Consider the following 18,633-nt stretch of genomic DNA (forward strand, 5'->3'; position numbering starts at 1 on the left):
TAGGTCACAGATGAGGCTCAGATCCCACATTGCTGTGGCTGTGGTGTAGACCGACAGCCGCAGCTCTGATTTGACCCCTATCCTGGGAACTTCCATGTGCCACAGGGGCGGCCCCATAAAGAAAAAAATAACTGGGCTTGAAGACTGAGTCAAGCCTAGATTTGCAGCCAGGCCCAAGAAGGACCATCAGGAAACCCAGCCAGCTCCACTTAGGCCTTTGCTTCCCCAGCCCTGCTCTTGAGTCCCCTGACAGGGGAGAGAGACATCTTGAGCACCCCGCCCCCTGCTGGACCCAAGGCAGAAGTCTCAAGTCCCCAGTTCTCCAGTCCCTCCTACCTCCATCACCAAGCCTTTAGCCTCTTCCTACCTGGCTGTCAGGGTCCTCTGGCCGTTCACAGTCCTGCCGTCTCAGTGGGGCCTGCATTCTCTTCTCGGGATGCTGGAAATGTCGCATTGCAATTGGTTAACTGTTTCATCATCACCTTCGATTCTCTGTCCTTCCCTTCCCTCGTTTCCCAAACCCAGCATGCTGCCCCTCGAAAGCCTTACTCGCAGAGAGGAAACTCAGCTGGGTCTTAATTGAATTAAATTGTTATGACATCTGAGATTAAGGCGATAATGACTAAGGGTTCTACTCTCCCAAGGGGCATGATATTGGCACGCTTCACCAGTATTTACGGTACTTATCCAATGAGTCTTCATCGGATGGAAAAATTGGGGGAAATGTCTGTATAGACGACCACCCCTCATACCTCAAGCCAGCAACGAAACAGTCATCTGTCCATCCCTCCATCCATCCAGTAACTCATTCAGCAATCATTTGTTGACACTCACTGTGTCCATAAACGCTTTCTCTGTGGATTAATTAATGTTCTGTAATAGGGGGAATTTGGGGAGGTGGGACTCAAGGATGCTTTGCCTAGAAAGTCTCTTCCCATCCTCCTGGGAGGGTGCAAACGACGTGCCGATTAGTCTGACCACGGGCTTCCCTGTCTCCATAGAAATTTTCCGATCCGAGGCATTCAGTTCTACGACGGGCCCATCAACGTCCAGAACTGCACTTTCCGAAAGTTTGCGGCCCTGGAGGGCCGGCACACCAGCGCCCTGGCCTTCCGCCTGAACAACGCCTGGCAGAGCTGCCCCCATAACAACGTCACCAACATTGCCTTTGAGGACGTCCCGGTGAGCGAGGCGCCGGAGTAGGCTCCCGGCTAACCCAGACTTTGGGCAGTGATTCACAGGTCCCCTGGGCCCCGGAGTTTGAGCTGTTGCCACCACCACAGGGGTTGAACGGCCTCCTCCAAGCAGGCTGGGCCACGTCCCAGTTCTGTCTGCATCCAAACTGGAAAAGTACAAGCGTAGGTTACCCCACAGGTCAAGTCTGGGTAAATGCCTGCCAGCCCTCACCCAGCCCCAACCCCGGCCCGGCCTCAGGGGGTGCCTTCCGCTGCCCTCCAGGGTCCGAGGCTGCTCCTCCAGGGCTCTTGGTTTCACCCTCCCGCGTCTTGTGACCGGGCCCCTTCAGTTGGCACCGTTCATCTAAAAAACCCCAATGTCCCAAGGAATCTTTGCTGAGGATGCTGTTTAATCTCTCCCTGAGAATGGGACAGAAACAGGGCCCTCCTAGCCCTGGACGGCCGACGGATTAGTAGCTGGGGGTGAGGAGGTCAGGACTAAGGGCCGCCCTTGAGACCAGGCAGGTCCAGGGCTCCTGGTGCGTTTTCTCTGGGTTACAGATTTCCCAGGACGTCCCCCCTCAGCCGCCCCTCTGTTCCTGCCCTCTGCCCATCTGCCCAGTTCCTGGCAGGCTGGGGGAAGAAAAGATGTGAAAACGCGTTACTTCATTTCTTTACTCAGTCTGCTGAAAGGCCTGAAAGAGGGCAGTCATGGAACTCTGCAAGGGCTCGTGTGGCAAGGCTGTCTTCCTGAAACACACCACACAGTCACACGCACATTCTTCCTCAGACACACCCACCCGACCTCTGCGTGTGTGCGTGTGTGTGTGTGCATGATACACATAATGTACTTTATTATCTGTTATTTATTATCTGTTATCACTACCACCTCGACCTCATTCTCTCTCTTACACACACACACACACATGCACACACACACATGCGCACATGCTCCTTGACCCCACCCCATGCAGTGCTTTTTAAAATGATTTTTATTTTTTCCATGATAGCTGGTTTACAGGGTTCTGTCCGTTTTCTGCCGCACAGCAAGGTGACCCAGTCACACATACATGTATCCGTTCTTTTTTCTCCCATTGTCATGCTCCATCACAAGTGACCAGACATCGTTCCCAGTGCCGCCCAGCAGGATCTCCTTGCTTATCTATTCCAAAGGCTATAGTTTGCCCTGCGGTGTTTGGAGCCGCGTATCAGGACGCTCTCCAGGGTCACACACAGCAGCCAGCCCTCCAGTGAGCAGAAGCCAAAATAACGTGTCGGGTCTGTGCGTTGAGGCACAGTGAACGTTGGGCTGTTTTTCTGGCCTCATCCGAGAGGTCAGCCGTGCGGTTTCCTACCCTGCCCCACGGCATCTTTGGCTTGGCTGGTTTGTAATGTCAGCGGAAATTGGAAACGTCTCCCAGGCCACATGACGGCTGCAGCTTCCCTTTGCCTCCTGGCCCAGCCTGACTTTCCCGGGCTTTGTCAGATTACTTCCAGAGTGTTCTTCGGAGAGCCTGGACCCTGGTTCAACCAGCTGGACATGGACGGGGATAAGACATCGGTGTTCCACGACGTGGATGGCTCCGTGTCCGAGTACCCTGGCTCCTACCTCACCAAGGACGACAACTGGCTGGTCCGGCACCCAGACTGCATCAATGTTCCCGACTGGAGAGGCGCCATATGCAGCGGGCGCTATGCACAGGTAGGGGCATAGGGTACACCTCTCCAGGTTTCGCCTCCCCAGGTGTCACTCGTGGGACAAGCATTGAGTGAGAGCCTACTGTATGCCTGCCTTTAGGTCAGGATGGAAAGAGACATAGGCTTCTTTTTCATCCTTCTTCCTTCCTCTCTTCCTTTCTTTCCTTCTCTTTCTATGTTCTCTCCTCACCCAATAAGATTTTCAAAAAGTCCAAGTGCAGGCACTTTGTAAGCAGAATGCTTAGAAAAAGAGCACTCTGACGACAGGCTCCAGCACTTGGTAACTGCGTGACCTTGGGTACGTTACCTAAACTCTTGGAGGGTCAATTTCCTTATCTGTAAAGTTAGAGTCATAGTTGAACCCCCTTAAATGAGCATCTAGACTGCCCTCTCCACCAGAAATACAATGCAAGCTGTCCACATGATCTTTTTTTTTTTTTTATTGCTTTCCAGGCTACACCCTCGGCATATGGAGGTTCCCAGACAAGGGGTCAAATCGGAGCTGCAGCTGCTGGCCTACACCACAGCCACAGCAACGCAGGATCCAAGCCACGTCTTCGGCCTACACCACAGCTCACAGCAACGCCAGATCCTTAACCCACTGAGCAAGGCCAGGGATCGAGCCTGCATCTTCATGGAATGCTAGTCGGATTTGTTTGCACTGTGCCACAACGGGAACTCCCGTCCACATGATCTTAAAGGTTCTAGTAGCCACGATAAAAAGCAAAAAGAAATAGGTGAATGCTATTTTAATAACACTTCGTTTAACTCACTGTATTCAAAATACTATCATCTCAACGTATAATCAGTATAAAAAAAATCACTTGCAAGGCACTTCACAGGTGTAGTTTTTTCTTTCTCAAGGCTTTGAAATCCCCTGCATATTTTATACCTATAGCCCACTCAATTTGGATGCAGATTAGCTGCAGTGGAAGTAAAAGCTAGTCCTACCAAAACAGGTCATATTTAATGCAAAACTGTCTCACACTGCTTTGGGTTTGACATTTAAATGAATTAAAATGAGATTCAAAACTCAGGTTCCTGGCCACACCGGTCGCATTTCTAGTGCCCAGTGACCACATGGGACCAGTGGCTGCTGTGTGTACAGCAGAGCTGAGACAGTGCCTTGAATATGGCGGAACTGAAAATATCGGTTAGCATGGAGTTCCCATCGGGACTCAGTGGGGACGAATCTGACTAGCATCTATGAGGACACAGGTTCAATCCCTGGCCTCAATCAGTGGCTTAAGGATCCAGCATTGCCATGAGCTGTGGTGTGGTTTGGATCCTGTGTTGCTATGGCTCTGGTGTAGGCCGTCCATTGAAGTTGTGATTAGACCCTAGCCTGGGAACCTCCATATGCTGCGGGTACGGCCCTAAAAATCGGAAAGGAAGGAAGGAAGGGAGAAAGAAAAAGAAAGAGCGGGAGGGAAGGAGGGAAGGAAGGAGAGAGGGAGGAAGGGAGGGAGAGAAAGAAAAAAGAAAGAAAGAAAGGGAAAAGAAAAGAGAAAGAAGGAAGGAAGCTAAAGGGAGTTCTCCTGGTGGCCTAGCAGGTTAAGGATCTGGCATTGTCACTGCTGTGGCGCTGGTTCGATCACTGGCCTGGGAACTTCCTCATGCTGCAGGTATAGCCAAAAAGAGAGAGAGAGAGAGCTAAAAGTGGTTTGGGGTCTGGGGAGGTTGGGGCGGGGAGCTAGTGCCAGCGAGGGGAAAGGGCCATGGTGGGTGAGGTGGGCACCTGGGGGCAGGGGCGTGCAGAAAGCAGATGCCAGAGGAGGTGGGGGGGCTGGCCTGGCAGGAACAGGGCGCAGAGGAAGGTGGGGCCAGGGTCAGGGAGGTCCAGGGTGTTTCCTTCCGCAGTGGAAGGGGAGGTCATGGGCTGGGAGGGCCGGAGGGGGCACAGCCAGCAGAGAGCGATAAGGTTGGGAAGAGCTGCCCCTGTGAGTGGAAAATGCTGCTGCCAGGCGTGTCGAAGGAGGGCTAGGCTGTGCTGAAAACTCAGTGGAAACTGCAGGCAGTGCGGGAAGAGGTGCCCTGTGCCCGGGCTGTGGCGTTTTCTCAGCCCTGCTCCGGAGCCCGGCCCAGGAAGCGGACAGACCTGCAGGATGATCCAGGCTGAGGCTTCTGCTGCGTGTGTGGACAGGGCAGGAGATTTATTTGATGCCACGGGAGAGAGTGGTTGACGCAACGGCAGATAAGAAAGGAAGTGGAATCAGAAGGGAACTGATGGATGGGCGTCATGACCTGAATAATTAAAGGGTGACCAAACCCTCAAGCCTTGCAGCTGCACTCTGGGCATGACAGCATCTCTGATTCAAGGGGAAGACATCCCATGTGGAGCCTTGATCTTGAACTTCCTTCTCACCCTTTCTTTCCCACACCTTGCTTATCTCTCGCAGAAAAGGGCTGATTGTTAAGTCAGTTTGCCAGGTTGTCATAACAGCCTACTGGTTAATTATTATTAATAATCTCCTTCCTCCACTTAACAGCTCATAAAATGCTTTCGTACCTTTAAGCTTTTGATAATCATGACAGCTCCAAACGAGGGCAGGGGTGGCGTTTCTCTTCCCATTTTGCATGTGATACCATAGAGGGGAGTATCACCCCTTCCTTCCAAAGGCACGCCCTTATGGCACCTTAATGTGATGGCCTCTTTTGGCCATAGTTGCAGGAATGTCACCTTATCAATCTGGGACAGGTCCTAAAACAGGACATGGCATTTTAAACCAGGGAGTTCCCTTTATGGCAGAGCAGAAATGAATCTGACAAGGAACCATGAGGTTACGGGTTCGATCCTTGGCCTTGCTCAGTGGGTTAAGGATCCGGTGTTGCCGTGAGCTGTGGTGTAGGTGGCAGATGCAGCTTGGATCTGGTGTTGCTGTGGCTGTGGCGCAGGCCAGCAGCTGTAGCTCCGATTGGACCCCTAGCCTGGGAACCTCCATATGCCTCGGGTACAGCCCTAAAAAGCAAAAAAATAATAGTAAAATAAACAAATAAACCAGGGGTAGCCCAAAGCATCTTGGCTCTTTGGTCCGTGGGACTCAGTGACTGACAGTCTTGCTTTCATTTTTTGTCTCTGAAATGAGATGGCATTTGTTCACTCAAGGTACACCGGCAGGCCACAGAGCCCAGACACTGAGGGTCAGTGGGCCGAGTGGAGCATCTCACAAGGCTCTTTCTCAGATCCGGGCAGGACAGCAGCCAGTTCAAGGGAGCTACAGTTGCAGCAGAAGTCTAAAAATTCTCTCTCCCTTCTGCCTCCTTCCTGATCCCCCTCCCTTTCCCCAAATTTGCCATCTGACTGTTAAGCAGACTCCCCCGACCCGTCCAAGGTTCCATAGGTCCTTCCTCAAAAAGAGCACTTTGGGGAAGATGCACGCAAAGGGTTAGCTGGATTCCACGGGATGGTTCGGGCTGCCTTTTCCAGCAGAAAGAGATGCCCCCTTATTTGGCCTTCTTTCATTCAAGCTTTCTAAAAAGGCTCTGTGAAGCGAAAGTGCCTTTGAAAGTACAGTCTGTAGTCAGAGGTTCACCAGATGCCCTTGGGATAATCCCTTGTAATTGCCCTGTTGTGTGTTTCCTTTTTGGGTTTTCAAAGATGTACATTCAGGCCTTCAAGACCAGTAATCTGCGGATGAAGATCATCAAGAATGACTTCCCTGGCCACCCTCTCTACCTGGAGGGGGCCCTGACCAGGAGCACCCACTACCAGCAGTACCAGCCCGTCATCACCTTGCAGAAGGGCTACACCATCCACTGGGACCAGACGGCCCCTGCCGAGCTCACCATCTGGCTCATCAACTTCAACAAGTGAGTGGGTGCCTGGCGGGGAGCTTTGTGACCGGGGACAGCTGCTCTGACTGAGCTGAAGGCCACACTGATACCGATGCCTCATTGCAACATCCCGGGCTTATTGTTCCCAGAACCTCAGGCTAGCCTGTGTCATTCCCACACCAGGAGGTATCTGGGGGGTTGACACCACCCAGTAGTAAAGAATCAGAAGACCTGCGGAGTTTCCTGGTGGCCTAATAGTTAAGGATCTGGCATTGTCACTGCTGTGGCATAGGTCGATGCTGTTGCTGTGGCTCGGGTTCAAGCCCTGGCTGGAGAACTTCCACATGCCACTGGTGCAGCCAAGGGAAAAAAAAAAAAAAAGAATCAGAAGACCTGGACTGAGCCCCTGTTCTGGGTGGGGCGTGGGTGACCTCAGGCAGGGCATTCAACCCCTTGGAACCTCAGTCCCTTCCTCCAGGAGATGGAGATAGTGTTACTTTGCGGGAGCATAGCCAGGATGGGGTGGGGTGGTGCATGGCGAGTGTTTCGCTGGCTCTATGAGCTGCTCAGTGTAGGGCAGAAAATGCCTGGCAGCTATCATTACCATTTTACAGAGAGGAGAATGAGACTTCGAGGTACAGTGACTAAGTTGAGGGCACCCGGATAGGGCTTCGTATAGTTAGGCCAACATATTTTCTATGCATGTTAACTGACTTACCCCAGTCTTCCTGTGAGACAGGCATCTGTCAGATGCAGACAGTGAGACCCAAAGAGATGAAATGCCCCCACCCCCCTGGACCATCAGGCTGGACCAGGAAAGGGCTGGATCCAGGTCCTACAGATCCTGGCTCTTTCGCTGGGGGTTCCACCTGGAGCGCCCAGTGTAGGCCCAGGAGGTTCTTCACTGACCCACTCCAGTGACCCCCTCACTCACTGCAGTCACCGCCTTGCCGTTGTCGTCGTCTTCTTGAACACTTGTGACCCAGTCATTACCAACAGCGAGCATTCTTTCAAAGTTCCCCATTGAAGGGGAGTTCCTATTGTGGCTCAGTGGTTAATAAACCCGACTAGCATCCACGAGGACGTGGGTTCGATCCCTGGCCTCACTCAGTGGGTTGAGGATCCGGCGTTGCCGTGAGCTGTGGTGTAGGTCACAGGCGCTGCTCGGATCTGGCATTGCTGTGGCTGTGGTGAGGGCCAGCGGCTGCAGCTCCGATTCTATCCCTACTGTGGGACCCTCCGTATGCCAAAAGTGCAGCCTTTAAAGAAAAAATGACAACAATAACAAAATTCCCCATTGCTGGAGTTCCCGTCGTGGCGCAGTGGTTAACGAATCCGACTAGGAACCATGAGGTTGCAGGTTCGATCCCTGGCCTTGCTCAGTGGATTAAGGATCCGGCGTTGCCGTGAGCTGTGGTGTAGGTTACAGATCCTGTGTTGCTGTGGCTCTGGTGCAGGCCGGTGGCTACAGCTCCGATTTGACCCCTAGCCTGGGAACCTCCATATGCCGTGGGAGCAGCCCTAGCAAAGGCAAAAAGACAAAAAAAAAAAGAAAAAAAAATTCCCCATTGAAAAGTGGAGGTGCCACTGGGAGGGGAATTCTTGGGGCTCTCTGCAGCACACAGCCAGGAGGCCTTGCTTGTAACCTGCCTGTGCTTCCGGTTCTAGGGGCGACTGGATCCGAGTGGGGCTCTGCTACCCCCGGGGCACCACCTTTTCCATCCTCTCGGATGTTCACAATCGCCTGCTGAAGCAAACGTCCAAGACGGGCGTCTTCATGAGGACCTCGCAGATGGAAAAAGTGGAGCAGAGCCATTCTGGCAGGAGCCACTACTACTGGGATGAGGACTCGGGGTGAGGAGCCCCCACTTGGCTACAGCATGGCCTCTCATTCTCAGTTTGTCCCCCCAGCCATTCCAGTCATCTGAGAACTCCCACGCAGTGAGGGCTGGTTAAGCAGGATGCTTTCCTAGGCGTTTCCTCTCTTAAGAATGTCTGCACCATCCTCCAGGGACACTTTTCCCCTCTTTTTTGGCCACGCCCACAGCATGAAGAAGTTCTCAGACCAGGGATGGAACCCAAACTGCCGCAGGGACCATACCAGGTCCTTAACCCACTGGGCCACCAGGGAGCTCCTCACCAAAGACATTTTTAAAGCCATGAATCTTTGGGGATGAAATAAACACTCTTAATATACATGTGGCGTATAGGGAATACACCTCTTTCAGACAAAAAGACGAAAAAGCGAAAGCAGTGAATTGAGAAAGTGTGGTACTTGACCCCCGTTCCTACAACAACCCAGTTGGAGCGGATGATATTACCCCTAATTTAGAGATGGCCAAAGAAGGCACAGAGCGAACAGGAAGGACTTGCTCCGAGAACACAGCACAAACTTGGCCTGGCTGGTTTTGAGCCCACGCCTTTTGGTACCCGAAGCGCTCCCTCTTTTGCTGACCTGCACTAGCTTCTGTTCCTTAGAAATATAATGGGGACAGGGTACCTGCTCATGGACACAGGGAGATCTTTGGCGCCCTCCCCTTAAAGGAGAATGACTGGAGTTCCTATTGTGGGGCAGCGGAAACAAATCTGACTATCTCCATGAGGATGCAGGTTCGATCCTTGGCCTTGCTCAGTGGTTTAAGGATCCAGCATTGCCTTGAGCTGTGGTGTAGGTCACAGACATGAAGTCGATCCTGTATTGCTGTGGCTGTGGCGTAGGCTGGCAGCTACAGCTCCGATTCAGTCCCTAGCCTTGGAACTTCCACATGCCCTGGGTGCAGCCCTAAAAAAAAAAAGGGCAAAAAAAAAAAAAAGAGATAGAGAGTTATTCTGGGAGTTCCCATCATGGCTCAGCAGGTAACAAACCTGACTAGTATCCATGAGGATTCAGGTTTGATGCCTGGCCTCACTCAGTGGGTTAAGGATCCCTCGTTGCTTCGGCTGTGATGTAGGCCGGCAGCTATAGCTCCAATTCGACCCCTAGCCTGGGAACTTCCATGTGCCATAGGTGCAAAGAAAGGAAGAAAGAAAGAGAGAGAGAAAGAAAGAGAGAGAGAGAGAGAGAGAGAAAGAAAACGAAAAGAAAGTTATCCTAACACCTTAGGAATGCCAACCTGTCTCCAAAGCAGTGCAGTTGTTGCTTCTAGGGACTAAGGGTAAAGGATCATTTTATGGCCATTTTTCCATTCTTGTATTGAAATCGATGGTAAGGAAATAGACAATGCTTTCTTTCCTTTACTGGTGAAGAAAGATATGGCTTTATTGATTTGATTAGAGAAAAATTCAAATTTGAAAATCGGAAACATAAGTGAAAATATTGGGGTCGGAAAAAGCAGTAAATAGCACCCCTTTTCCCGTCTCAATTCTAAACCAGGAGTGGGGTGGACAAGACGACAGGGGGAGGGGACTGGTCAGTCTCACTGATGGAGAGAGAGCTTCCACGTAGCATCCCTGATTATGCCTGTCCAGCCCCAGGCCTCGTGGGCTCTCCACCTAGAGCCCAACCCCCCAAATTTAGGCTACAGGGTTGAGGCAGACCTATCTACCCACACCCAGAAGCCACATGAGTCACTCCACTTTCCCGGGAAGACGTCAGTGAGGGGATGGGCCTGGGTCCAAGAGTGTTCAGAGAAATCCCTCCAGATGAAGAAAATAGCCCTCAGACACCTGTAGAAAATATTATGATTTTAAAAACAAATGAGGAGGAATTCCTGTCATGGCTCAGCAGAAATGAATCCGACTAGGAACCATGAGGATGCAGGTTCAATCCCTGGCCTCGCTCAGTGGGTTAAGGATCCGGCATTGCAGTGAGCTGTGGTGTAGGTTGCAGACATGGCTGGGATCCGGCGTTGCTGAGGCTGTGGCGTAGGGCGGCAGCTGCAGCTGTGATTGGACCCCTAGCCTGGGAACGTCCATATGCCGAGGGGTGCAGCACTTTAAAAAAAAGAAAGAAAGGCAAGTTCCCATTGTGGCTCAGCGGTAACGAACCTGACTAGTATCCATGAGAATGTGGGCTTGATCCTTGGCTTTGCTCAGTGGGTTAAGGATCCGGCATTGTCACTGCTGTGGCTGTAGTTACAGCTGTGGCTCAAATTTGATCTCTGGCCCAGAACTTCCACGTGCCGGAGGTGTGGACAAAAAAAAGTCAGGGAACAAGAACATGTCCAACGCCTCACATGTAGCCATGTGGGGATGCATAAAAAATAAAATAAAGGGAGTTCTGGTTGTGGCTCAGTGGTTATGAACCCGACTAGTATCCATGAAGATGTGGGTTCGATCCCTGGCCTGGCTCAGTGGGTTAAGGATCCGGCGTTGCCACAAGCTGTGATGTAGGTGGCAGATGCAGCTCAGATCCCATGTTTCTGTGGCTGTGGTGTAGGCTGGCAACTGCAGCTCTGATTCCACCCCTAGGCTGGGAACTTCCATATGCTGCGGGTGCAGCCCTGAAAAGAAAAAATAAAAATAAAATAAAATGACATAAACAAATGTTAGACGGTAAGGTCCTTGTAGCACCATCTGTGCATATTTTTTCCTTTAGGATCATGAGAATTTGGATGTTCCAAAGGTATGCAGTTTTCAAATGGAAACCACCAGTGAACGAATTGAACCTTTTTGATCAAAACGTTAAAAATCCACAATTTTCCCCCTTTAAGTCGCTTTTGCTACATAACCGTTTTGTCAATAGCTCAGTTAATCATCATGCTAAGGTTTAATTCAGTGATAGCCTTAGGGACTGTGGGTGGGTTCTAGGATGTTTGTCTCCTCCTGTACAGAAACCCAACCTCAGGCCTTTTTGAATTCTTAGGGCTGGTTTTTTGTTTTTTGTTTCTTTTTAGCGCTGCACTTGCAGCATATGGAGGTTCCCAGGCTAGAGGTCCAATCGGAGCTGTAGCCGCTGGCCTACGCCACAGCCACAGCCACACAGGATCTGAGCTGTGTCTGTGACCTACACCACAGCTCATGGCAAATGCCGGATCCTTAACCCACTGAGCGAGGCCAGGGATCGAACCCGCGTCCTCATAGACCCTAGTCGACTTCGTTACCGCTGAGCCATGACAGGCGCTCCCTCTTTCTGCCTTACAAAGCTGTTGTTCTTTCTTACTCACATCAGAGCACCTGTCCTCCATGGCTACCTTCTATTCTGCTCTGGGCTAGGACACTTGATAACCAGCTTGTTATAACTGGGGGTAAAATAAAAAGTAAGGAAGCTACAAGCGAAGGGGGTCCTGAGGGGTGAAATATATGTCACACTCTGAATCACCTCTGTAAGAGGGTTAAAACCACTACTCAAGTGATTTCAGCAGTGTCCTGAATAGGTGAGTCTGCCCGAGGCCACCTAAGCAAGGTATCGCTAAACTATAAATAAGTGTAGTGTTCAGGTGCCCGGCCATCCGTAGGGCTGCTCTGAAATAGTACCTGGCCACAGCCAGGATTTGAGGCCAGGTTTACTGATGCCAGGGCCTCTATTCCTTTCATACCCCCCAGGACCTCCCAGCCGCTGACTAGGACACATCCGTGTCAAAGGTAGGGATCAGAGAAGGCAGCTGCTGCCTATAAAGTAAAGGGTGTGGGCTAGACGGTCTTCTAGGCCCCCCCAGTTTGGACAATGTAATATACCAGGACAGCGAGGAGTCTTGAATACTTGTAGGCTGTGCAGAAACCCTAGGACCCAGCCCACTTCTGTGGGTCTCCTTTCGGGATCTTGCTCATAAACTTGTCCTCTGGGGTGGTATCTAACCTTGTGCCTCCAGCAGAGAAGTGATGACAGGCAGCACTGCACTGCCTCCCTCCTAAGCTGCTCAGAGCTCCCCTCCACCCCCTGCAGAGCACAGAAGGCAGATGGAGAAGCTCTGCTCTCAGCTGGAGCGAGCGATTCCGTGGCAGTTCTTCCTGTGAAAACGGTTCTATTTGGGGCTCCCTTGATGGCTCTTGCTCTTGATGGCAAGACTCTTAAAGCAAAGGTCCCTGGTGGCTCAGTGGGTTAAGGATCCAGCATTGTCACTGCAGTGGCTCGGGTTCGATCCCTGGCCAGGGAACTTCCACATGCCACAGTGTAGCCAAAAAAAAAAAAAAGGCGGGGGGCAGGGGGGAGAAACAGGAATCCACTCGAGTGAGCTCAGGTGCAGTGGAGGGAACGAAGACATCTTTAGGAAGTCATTCCAGCTGGGCACCCTGGGCTTCAGTACTGAGAACAGCAAGGCCCTCAGGGACCAGCAGCCTGCCTGGCTCCACTGCTCGCTCTCCCCTCACGTTCACACACATGCCCCCTGCACGCCTGGCCTTCTTGCTGTAAACTGCCTTCCTCACTCAATGCCTCAGCAGGCACATGGCATAAAAAGGTTGTCCCAACCCTGACTCCACGTGGTCTTCCAGTTCAAGCAAGAGCCAGTGGGTCTCAGTTCAAATCCCGGAGGGGGTGAATCTCCATTGGGTAGCCAGTCAGTGGTCCCTCAGCAAGTCTAGTGTGTTTCTGGTCCAATCAGCTGTGCCCTTGGGGTGGGGGCGGAGTCATGACATCATGGTGCAGACTGGGCTCAGCAGAGGGTCAGCTCCCAGAGAGGAATCGGCCCTGGGATAATCCATGCCATATATTCTGCTGTTTCCCACGTGGGAATCAGCCTGAAAGCATTTTTCTGAGCTAAGAGAACAGTGATAACAAACCCCAAGTTAGTACCCTGGTTCCTTCATCATCTGACTCTCTGGACCACCAGCTCAGCTTCTAGTCCTTCACAAGAAGCAAGAATAAATTATGGCTTGGAGAAAAGTCAGATTAGGAAGACTGAGAGCATTTTCCTACCAGGCACAGGGATGGGATGGGATGGGAAATCGCAGCTCTGTCCGCTTTGTGCTTCTGGGTCCTGGCAAGTCACCTTACATCTCTGAGCCATGGTTTCCCCATCTGAGAAGTTGGGGTGATAACAGCACTCCTTAGGCGCGCCCATTGCTTGAGGATTCAGTGAGATAACACGTCAGTCATGTGCCTAGCATGGCTTATAGTCTGTGCCCAGAAAATGAAAACTGTCAGTATTAGCTTTTTTTTCCATGCATTTGTTTTTTATTTCTCCAATCACACCTAGTCCTGTGATGGACACAGATTTTGCAGGAGCTACTGGGTTTCATCGTTGTGGCCAGCATGTAGTGCTTGGAAATTGCCTTTGGGCGGGGGGTGGTAGGAGGGAGAGGATGTGGATACTGAAGCCAAATACTATGCTCTCTCTGTTCCTGGGTGCAGGCTGCTGTTCCTAAAGCTGAAAGCTCAGAACGAAAGAGAGAGGTTTGCTTTCTGCTCTATGAAGGGCTGTGAGAGAATAAAGATTAAAGCTCTGATCCCAAAGAACGCGGGCATCAGTGACTGCACGGCCTCAGCGTACCCCAAGTTCACTGAGAAGGCCATCGTGGACGTGCCGATGCCCAAGAAGCTCCTTGGTTCTCAGCTGGTGAGTGACTGACAGCGAGCCCAGGGCCCCCTCTGCCTTCAGCTGGCCTCAGACCCGATTAGGCTCCTCTCTGGACATCTGTTGAGCTCCCGCAACAGTTTCCTGTGACTCGGGGTCTGGGGAAGGAGGGAAGGTGAGTACCCACCAGGGCTTCCACTTGACTCTCCAAACCTGACCACCACATTGGTTTTGTTCGTTTTCCAGAAGACCAAAGACCACTTCTTGGAGGTGAAGATGGAAAGTTCCAAGCAGCGCTTCTTCCACCTCCTGAACGACTTTGCTTACATCGAAGTAAGCAAGCCTGACCCCTGCCTAGTGCTGCTTTGCTCAGTGAGACATGCTGTTAGTTTCCTGGGGCTGTTGTCACAGACGCACAGACCAGGTGGCTTTAAAAAAAAAAAAAAGAAAGAAATTTGGAGTTTCCTAGTGGCTCATCGGGTTAAGGATCTGGCATTGTCACTACTTGAGCTCTGTTTACAGCTGTGGCACAGGTTCAGTCCCTGGCCCAGGAACTTCTGCATGCTGTGGGCATAATAACAGCAGCAGCAACAACAAAAGTTACACACTCACAGTTCTAGAAGCCAGAAGTCCAAATTCAAGTGTGGCAGGATTGGCTTCTTGTAGTGGCTCTGAAGGGGAATCTATCCCAGGCCTCTTCTAGCTTCTGGTGGCTGCCGGCAACCCTTGACGTTCCTTGTGGATGTGTCCCGCCAACCTCTGCCCCTGTTCCCACGTGATCTCCTTGTGTGTCTGGGTCTGACCCCTCTCCCTGACTCGCACTTTTAAGGACCATCTATCATTGCATTTGAGGCCCATTCAAAATCCTGGGTGATCTCATCTCCAGCTCTTTCACTTAATCACATCTGCAAAGGCCCTCTTTCCAAGTAAGGTGACTTTCAAAGTTTCCAGCAGACGTATCTTTGAGGGAGGCGGTCGCTCAGTCTACTACAGAGGGCTGCAAGGAATTGATTAAAGTGGGTTTTAGGCTTTGAACGGCTTGTGCAGGGGGCCTTTGTCTGCAGAGTCGGAATGGGAACCACCCGGGTGGGCAGGAGAACCTCAAGATTTTGCTGCCCCTGGGACCCTGCCCCACACTTGACGTTGCTTATGGTCTGCAGGTGGAAGGAAAGAGGTACCCCCTCGTGGAAGATGGCATCCAGGTGGTGGTGATTGACGGGAGGCATGGGCACGTGGCGAGCCAGGCGAGCTTCAGGAACGCCATCCTGCAGGGCATCCCCCGGCAGCTCTTCAATTACATGGCGGCCATCCCTGACAAGTGAGTCTGCGCTTCTGCCCCCTGGCCTCGGCCTCCTTCCCTATCCCTTCATCACCACGCAGTCTGAGAAGGCGTAGGGGCTCCACGATCTGCCCACAAGGAATGGGTGCAGTCTGGTGACCCTTCTGTCGGAGCCAGGGCTGTTGGGAATGTAGGTCAGGCTGCAGCAGATGGTCTCGGCCAGCGGCAAACGGGAAGCCTGCCCAGGCCTCCCGCCCCCATCACGACACACTCTCCGGGCATGACCTCACCTCCTCCCACACCTTCAATACGATCCAAATGCTGGTGGCTTTTGAGCATCTCCAGCCCACATCTCCCATCTCAACCCCAGACATTTTTAACCAACTGCCGCGTGGACAGCGCCACCTGGACGTCTCCTGTGGAACTGAATTCTCACCATGACTTTTTTTTTTTTCAATCCCCCACCAACCAGTCCCTTCTCCTCTCCCCCCACCCCTGGGACTGATGAAATCATCATCTTCCCCCCACAGGCCGCTAGACCAGAATCTGGGCATCATGCTTGGCTTTCCTTCATTTCACCACCGTCTATAACCACATCCTATAACCACATGTCAACCCTACCTGCATCGTTGCCCTCCTGCTAGTTGTCCCAGCTTGTCCTCTGCATGGCTGCTCTACCCAGACCTTCCCTGTCTGCCACGCACACTTGTCAGCATAGTCACCTAACATGTCCCTGGTCCAGGCTCCCCTTCTCAGATCCACCTACCATACTGGCTGGGGGAGGCGGTTTGAGTTTCAGTGTAGGTCTCTCCTGTCCCCTTTTCTAGAAATCTTTGCTAATTCCCCCATTGCCTTCCAAATCTAACTTACATAGTGCCTCTTGGGTGAGGTCTCTTCCAATCCAACCAGAAAGTTCTGCGTACCTCCCCATAGCACCTGTGGACCTGTCTACTCCACATGTAGGTTACAGACTTCTAGATGTTGGGACCGTGTCTAACTTATATTTGCATTTCTAGTATAATAGGTGAATTCACTCCATGTTTTGTTATGGCCCAGTGGGTTAAGAGCCCAGTGTTGTGTCCATGAGGATGCAGGTTTGATCCCCATCCTTGCTCAGTGGGTTAAAGATCTGGTGTTGCCACGAGCTGTGGCATAGGCTGCATTTGCAGCTCTGATTTAACCCCTAGCCCAGGAACTTTCAGATGCCTCAAGTGCGGCCTTAAAAAAAGAAAAGAAAAGAAAAGAAAAGAAAAAAAAGAGAGTTCCCTCCAAAACCACAACCTGGCCTAGCAGTCCAAGTGAAGTACTTACTGTGGAACGTGCTACATAGGAGGTGCCTGATAAGTACTTATTGATGAAAACAAATCTACTTCCCAGAAGTTCGTGTCGTGGCTCAGTGGTTAACGAACCCGACTAGCATCCATGAGGACGCAGAATCGATCCCTGGCCTCGCTCAGTGGGTTAAGGATCCGGCGTTGCCGTGAGCTGTGATGTAGGCTCAGATCCCTAGTTGCTGTGGCAGTGGCGTAGGCTGGTGGCTACAGCTTCCATTCAACCCCTAGCCTGGGAACCTCCATATGCCTAAAAAGACAAAAAATAAAAAGTGTACTTCCCAGATGCTGTACAACAGGCATATCAGGAACTAGGCGCCATATGAGATTCCAGGGAAGGGTTTTGCTTAACCACCTTTGGTCTTCGTTCCATCCTCCTCTCATCACAAGGCTTTTTTTTTTCTTTTCTTTTTTTTAAATTTAATGGCCACACCTGCAGCATACGTAAGTTCCTGGGTCAGGGTTTGAATTTGAGCTGCAGTTGTGACCTGCACCACAGCTGAAGCACGCCAGATCCTATAACCCACTGTGCCAGGCCAGCAATTGAACCCACACCTTTGCGGCAACCTGAGCTGCTGCAGTTGGATTCTTAACCCACTGTGCCACAGTGGGGACTCCAGCAAGCTTCTTTAATGTTACATTTTCAGAGTTCCCATCATGGCTCAGCAGAAATGAATCTGACTAGCATCCATGAGGATGCAGGTTTGATCACTGGCCCCACTCAGTGGGTTAAGGATCTGGCATCGTCGTGAGCTGTGGTGTAGCTCACAGATGCGGCTAGGATCTGGGTTGCTGTGGCTGTGGCGTAGGTTGGCGGCTATAGCTCCCTTTCAACCTTTAGCCCAGAAACCTCCATATGCCGCAGGTGTGGCCCTGAAAAGACAAAAAAAATTTACATTTTTACATGCAGATTCATATGGAAGAACCAGTTTTGCCAATTTGAAAAAAAATACTATCATCTAGTGATTTTTAGTTTTCACGCCTTTTGGGGGCCAAAGGACCTTTTCTTAAAATGATGCAGGATGCCGAAGCTTGGAATAAGACACTGAAATGAAGAGTTGCTCTGTTTAGAACAGGGTGAGGGGTGTGGGACCACCCCGCCCAGGGTGCCTTTCAGCCTATGCAGCAGCCCCACTGCACCTCACTGGGGGCAGCCCTCGCTGAGTAGTTGGTGTGAGCTGAATCCAGGGTTGGCGCTGGGTACCCAGATAGGAATTGGGTACAACCAGACCCTGCTTTGAGCTCCAGGAAAGCAGCAGGGAATGGGGCAAGGTCCAAGCCTTCCCACCCCATCCACAGAGCCACCTCAGAGGATGCAACTGCTCACGCCAGACCCTTCAAGGACGGCTTCCAGAAGCTGCCTCTGCCCTGCCAGTTTATGCGAACCTCCGCTTTGAGGTGCAGAAGCTTAGGGGCCAGGAGAAGCCCATCCCAGGCAGAGAGGGACACCTGAAGGGTGCAGGCAGCTTCTGGGAGACTGGGCCACACAGGAAGCTCTGTCTCCTGTCCCGCTTCTGGGAGCCCCGTCTGGAGGGCCATGACCTTCATTTGAGACCAGCCCAACAAGAGGGCTTGGCTCAGCCAAAGAGATGTTAGCTTTTCTTCTGAAGTGGAACAATGGGGAGCAGAGCCCGAATCCATCGTCGAGGACGTGTTTGCGATGTCCCTCTCCCCGTCACAGCCGCCCTGCCTTTGGGCTTCCCTGTCGCCCCGCTCCCTTCCCCTCTGCTCTTCCTGTGCACAAGCTCTTGGCATCTGAAGAGCTTCCCTCTCCTCCCAATGGGACACAAATGGGGGTATCAACGGTTTCCAGAATCCTATACAGTTTTTCCATGTCTGGCCTGTGGTCTGTGGTTACAGGATGCCTCTGAGATGCAAGCTAGAAGCCCCACTGGGCCTCTGCCCCTGTTTCTATTCCTGGGGGAGTGTTCACTTCCTGCTGTCTAGCCCAGCAGGCTGAGTCTGCCACCAGGACGGCTGTT

The 18,633-nt window shown here is 51.8% G+C and overlaps 1 protein-coding gene across 5 annotated transcripts in view; it reads left to right on the forward strand.

The window, feature by feature from the left end:
* Nucleotides 1–18,633, forward strand: part of CEMIP (cell migration inducing hyaluronidase 1) — a 170,225-nt gene that overhangs the window by 144,579 nt on the left and 7,013 nt on the right. For all 5 annotated transcript variants that reach the window (XM_084968398.1, XM_021098863.2, XM_021098867.2 and 2 more), the window contains 7 exons: nucleotides 1,002–1,182; nucleotides 2,662–2,877; nucleotides 6,472–6,683; nucleotides 8,316–8,501; nucleotides 13,879–14,083; nucleotides 14,288–14,374; nucleotides 15,202–15,359. In XM_084968398.1, the coding sequence (XP_084824524.1) occupies nucleotides 1,002–1,182; nucleotides 2,662–2,877; nucleotides 6,472–6,683; nucleotides 8,316–8,501; nucleotides 13,879–14,083; nucleotides 14,288–14,374; nucleotides 15,202–15,359 (1,245 nt within the window). The remainder of the gene's footprint in view (nucleotides 1–1,001; nucleotides 1,183–2,661; nucleotides 2,878–6,471; nucleotides 6,684–8,315; nucleotides 8,502–13,878; nucleotides 14,084–14,287; nucleotides 14,375–15,201; nucleotides 15,360–18,633) is intronic.

The sequence above is a fragment of the Sus scrofa genome, chromosome 7, assembly GCF_054392235.1.
Source record: "Sus scrofa isolate SSC_HxYL_T2T_F1_AM1 chromosome 7, Sscrofa_HxYL_maternal_Yorkshire_Landrace_v2.0, whole genome shotgun sequence".
Classification (NCBI taxonomy): domain Eukaryota; kingdom Metazoa; phylum Chordata; class Mammalia; order Artiodactyla; family Suidae; genus Sus; species Sus scrofa.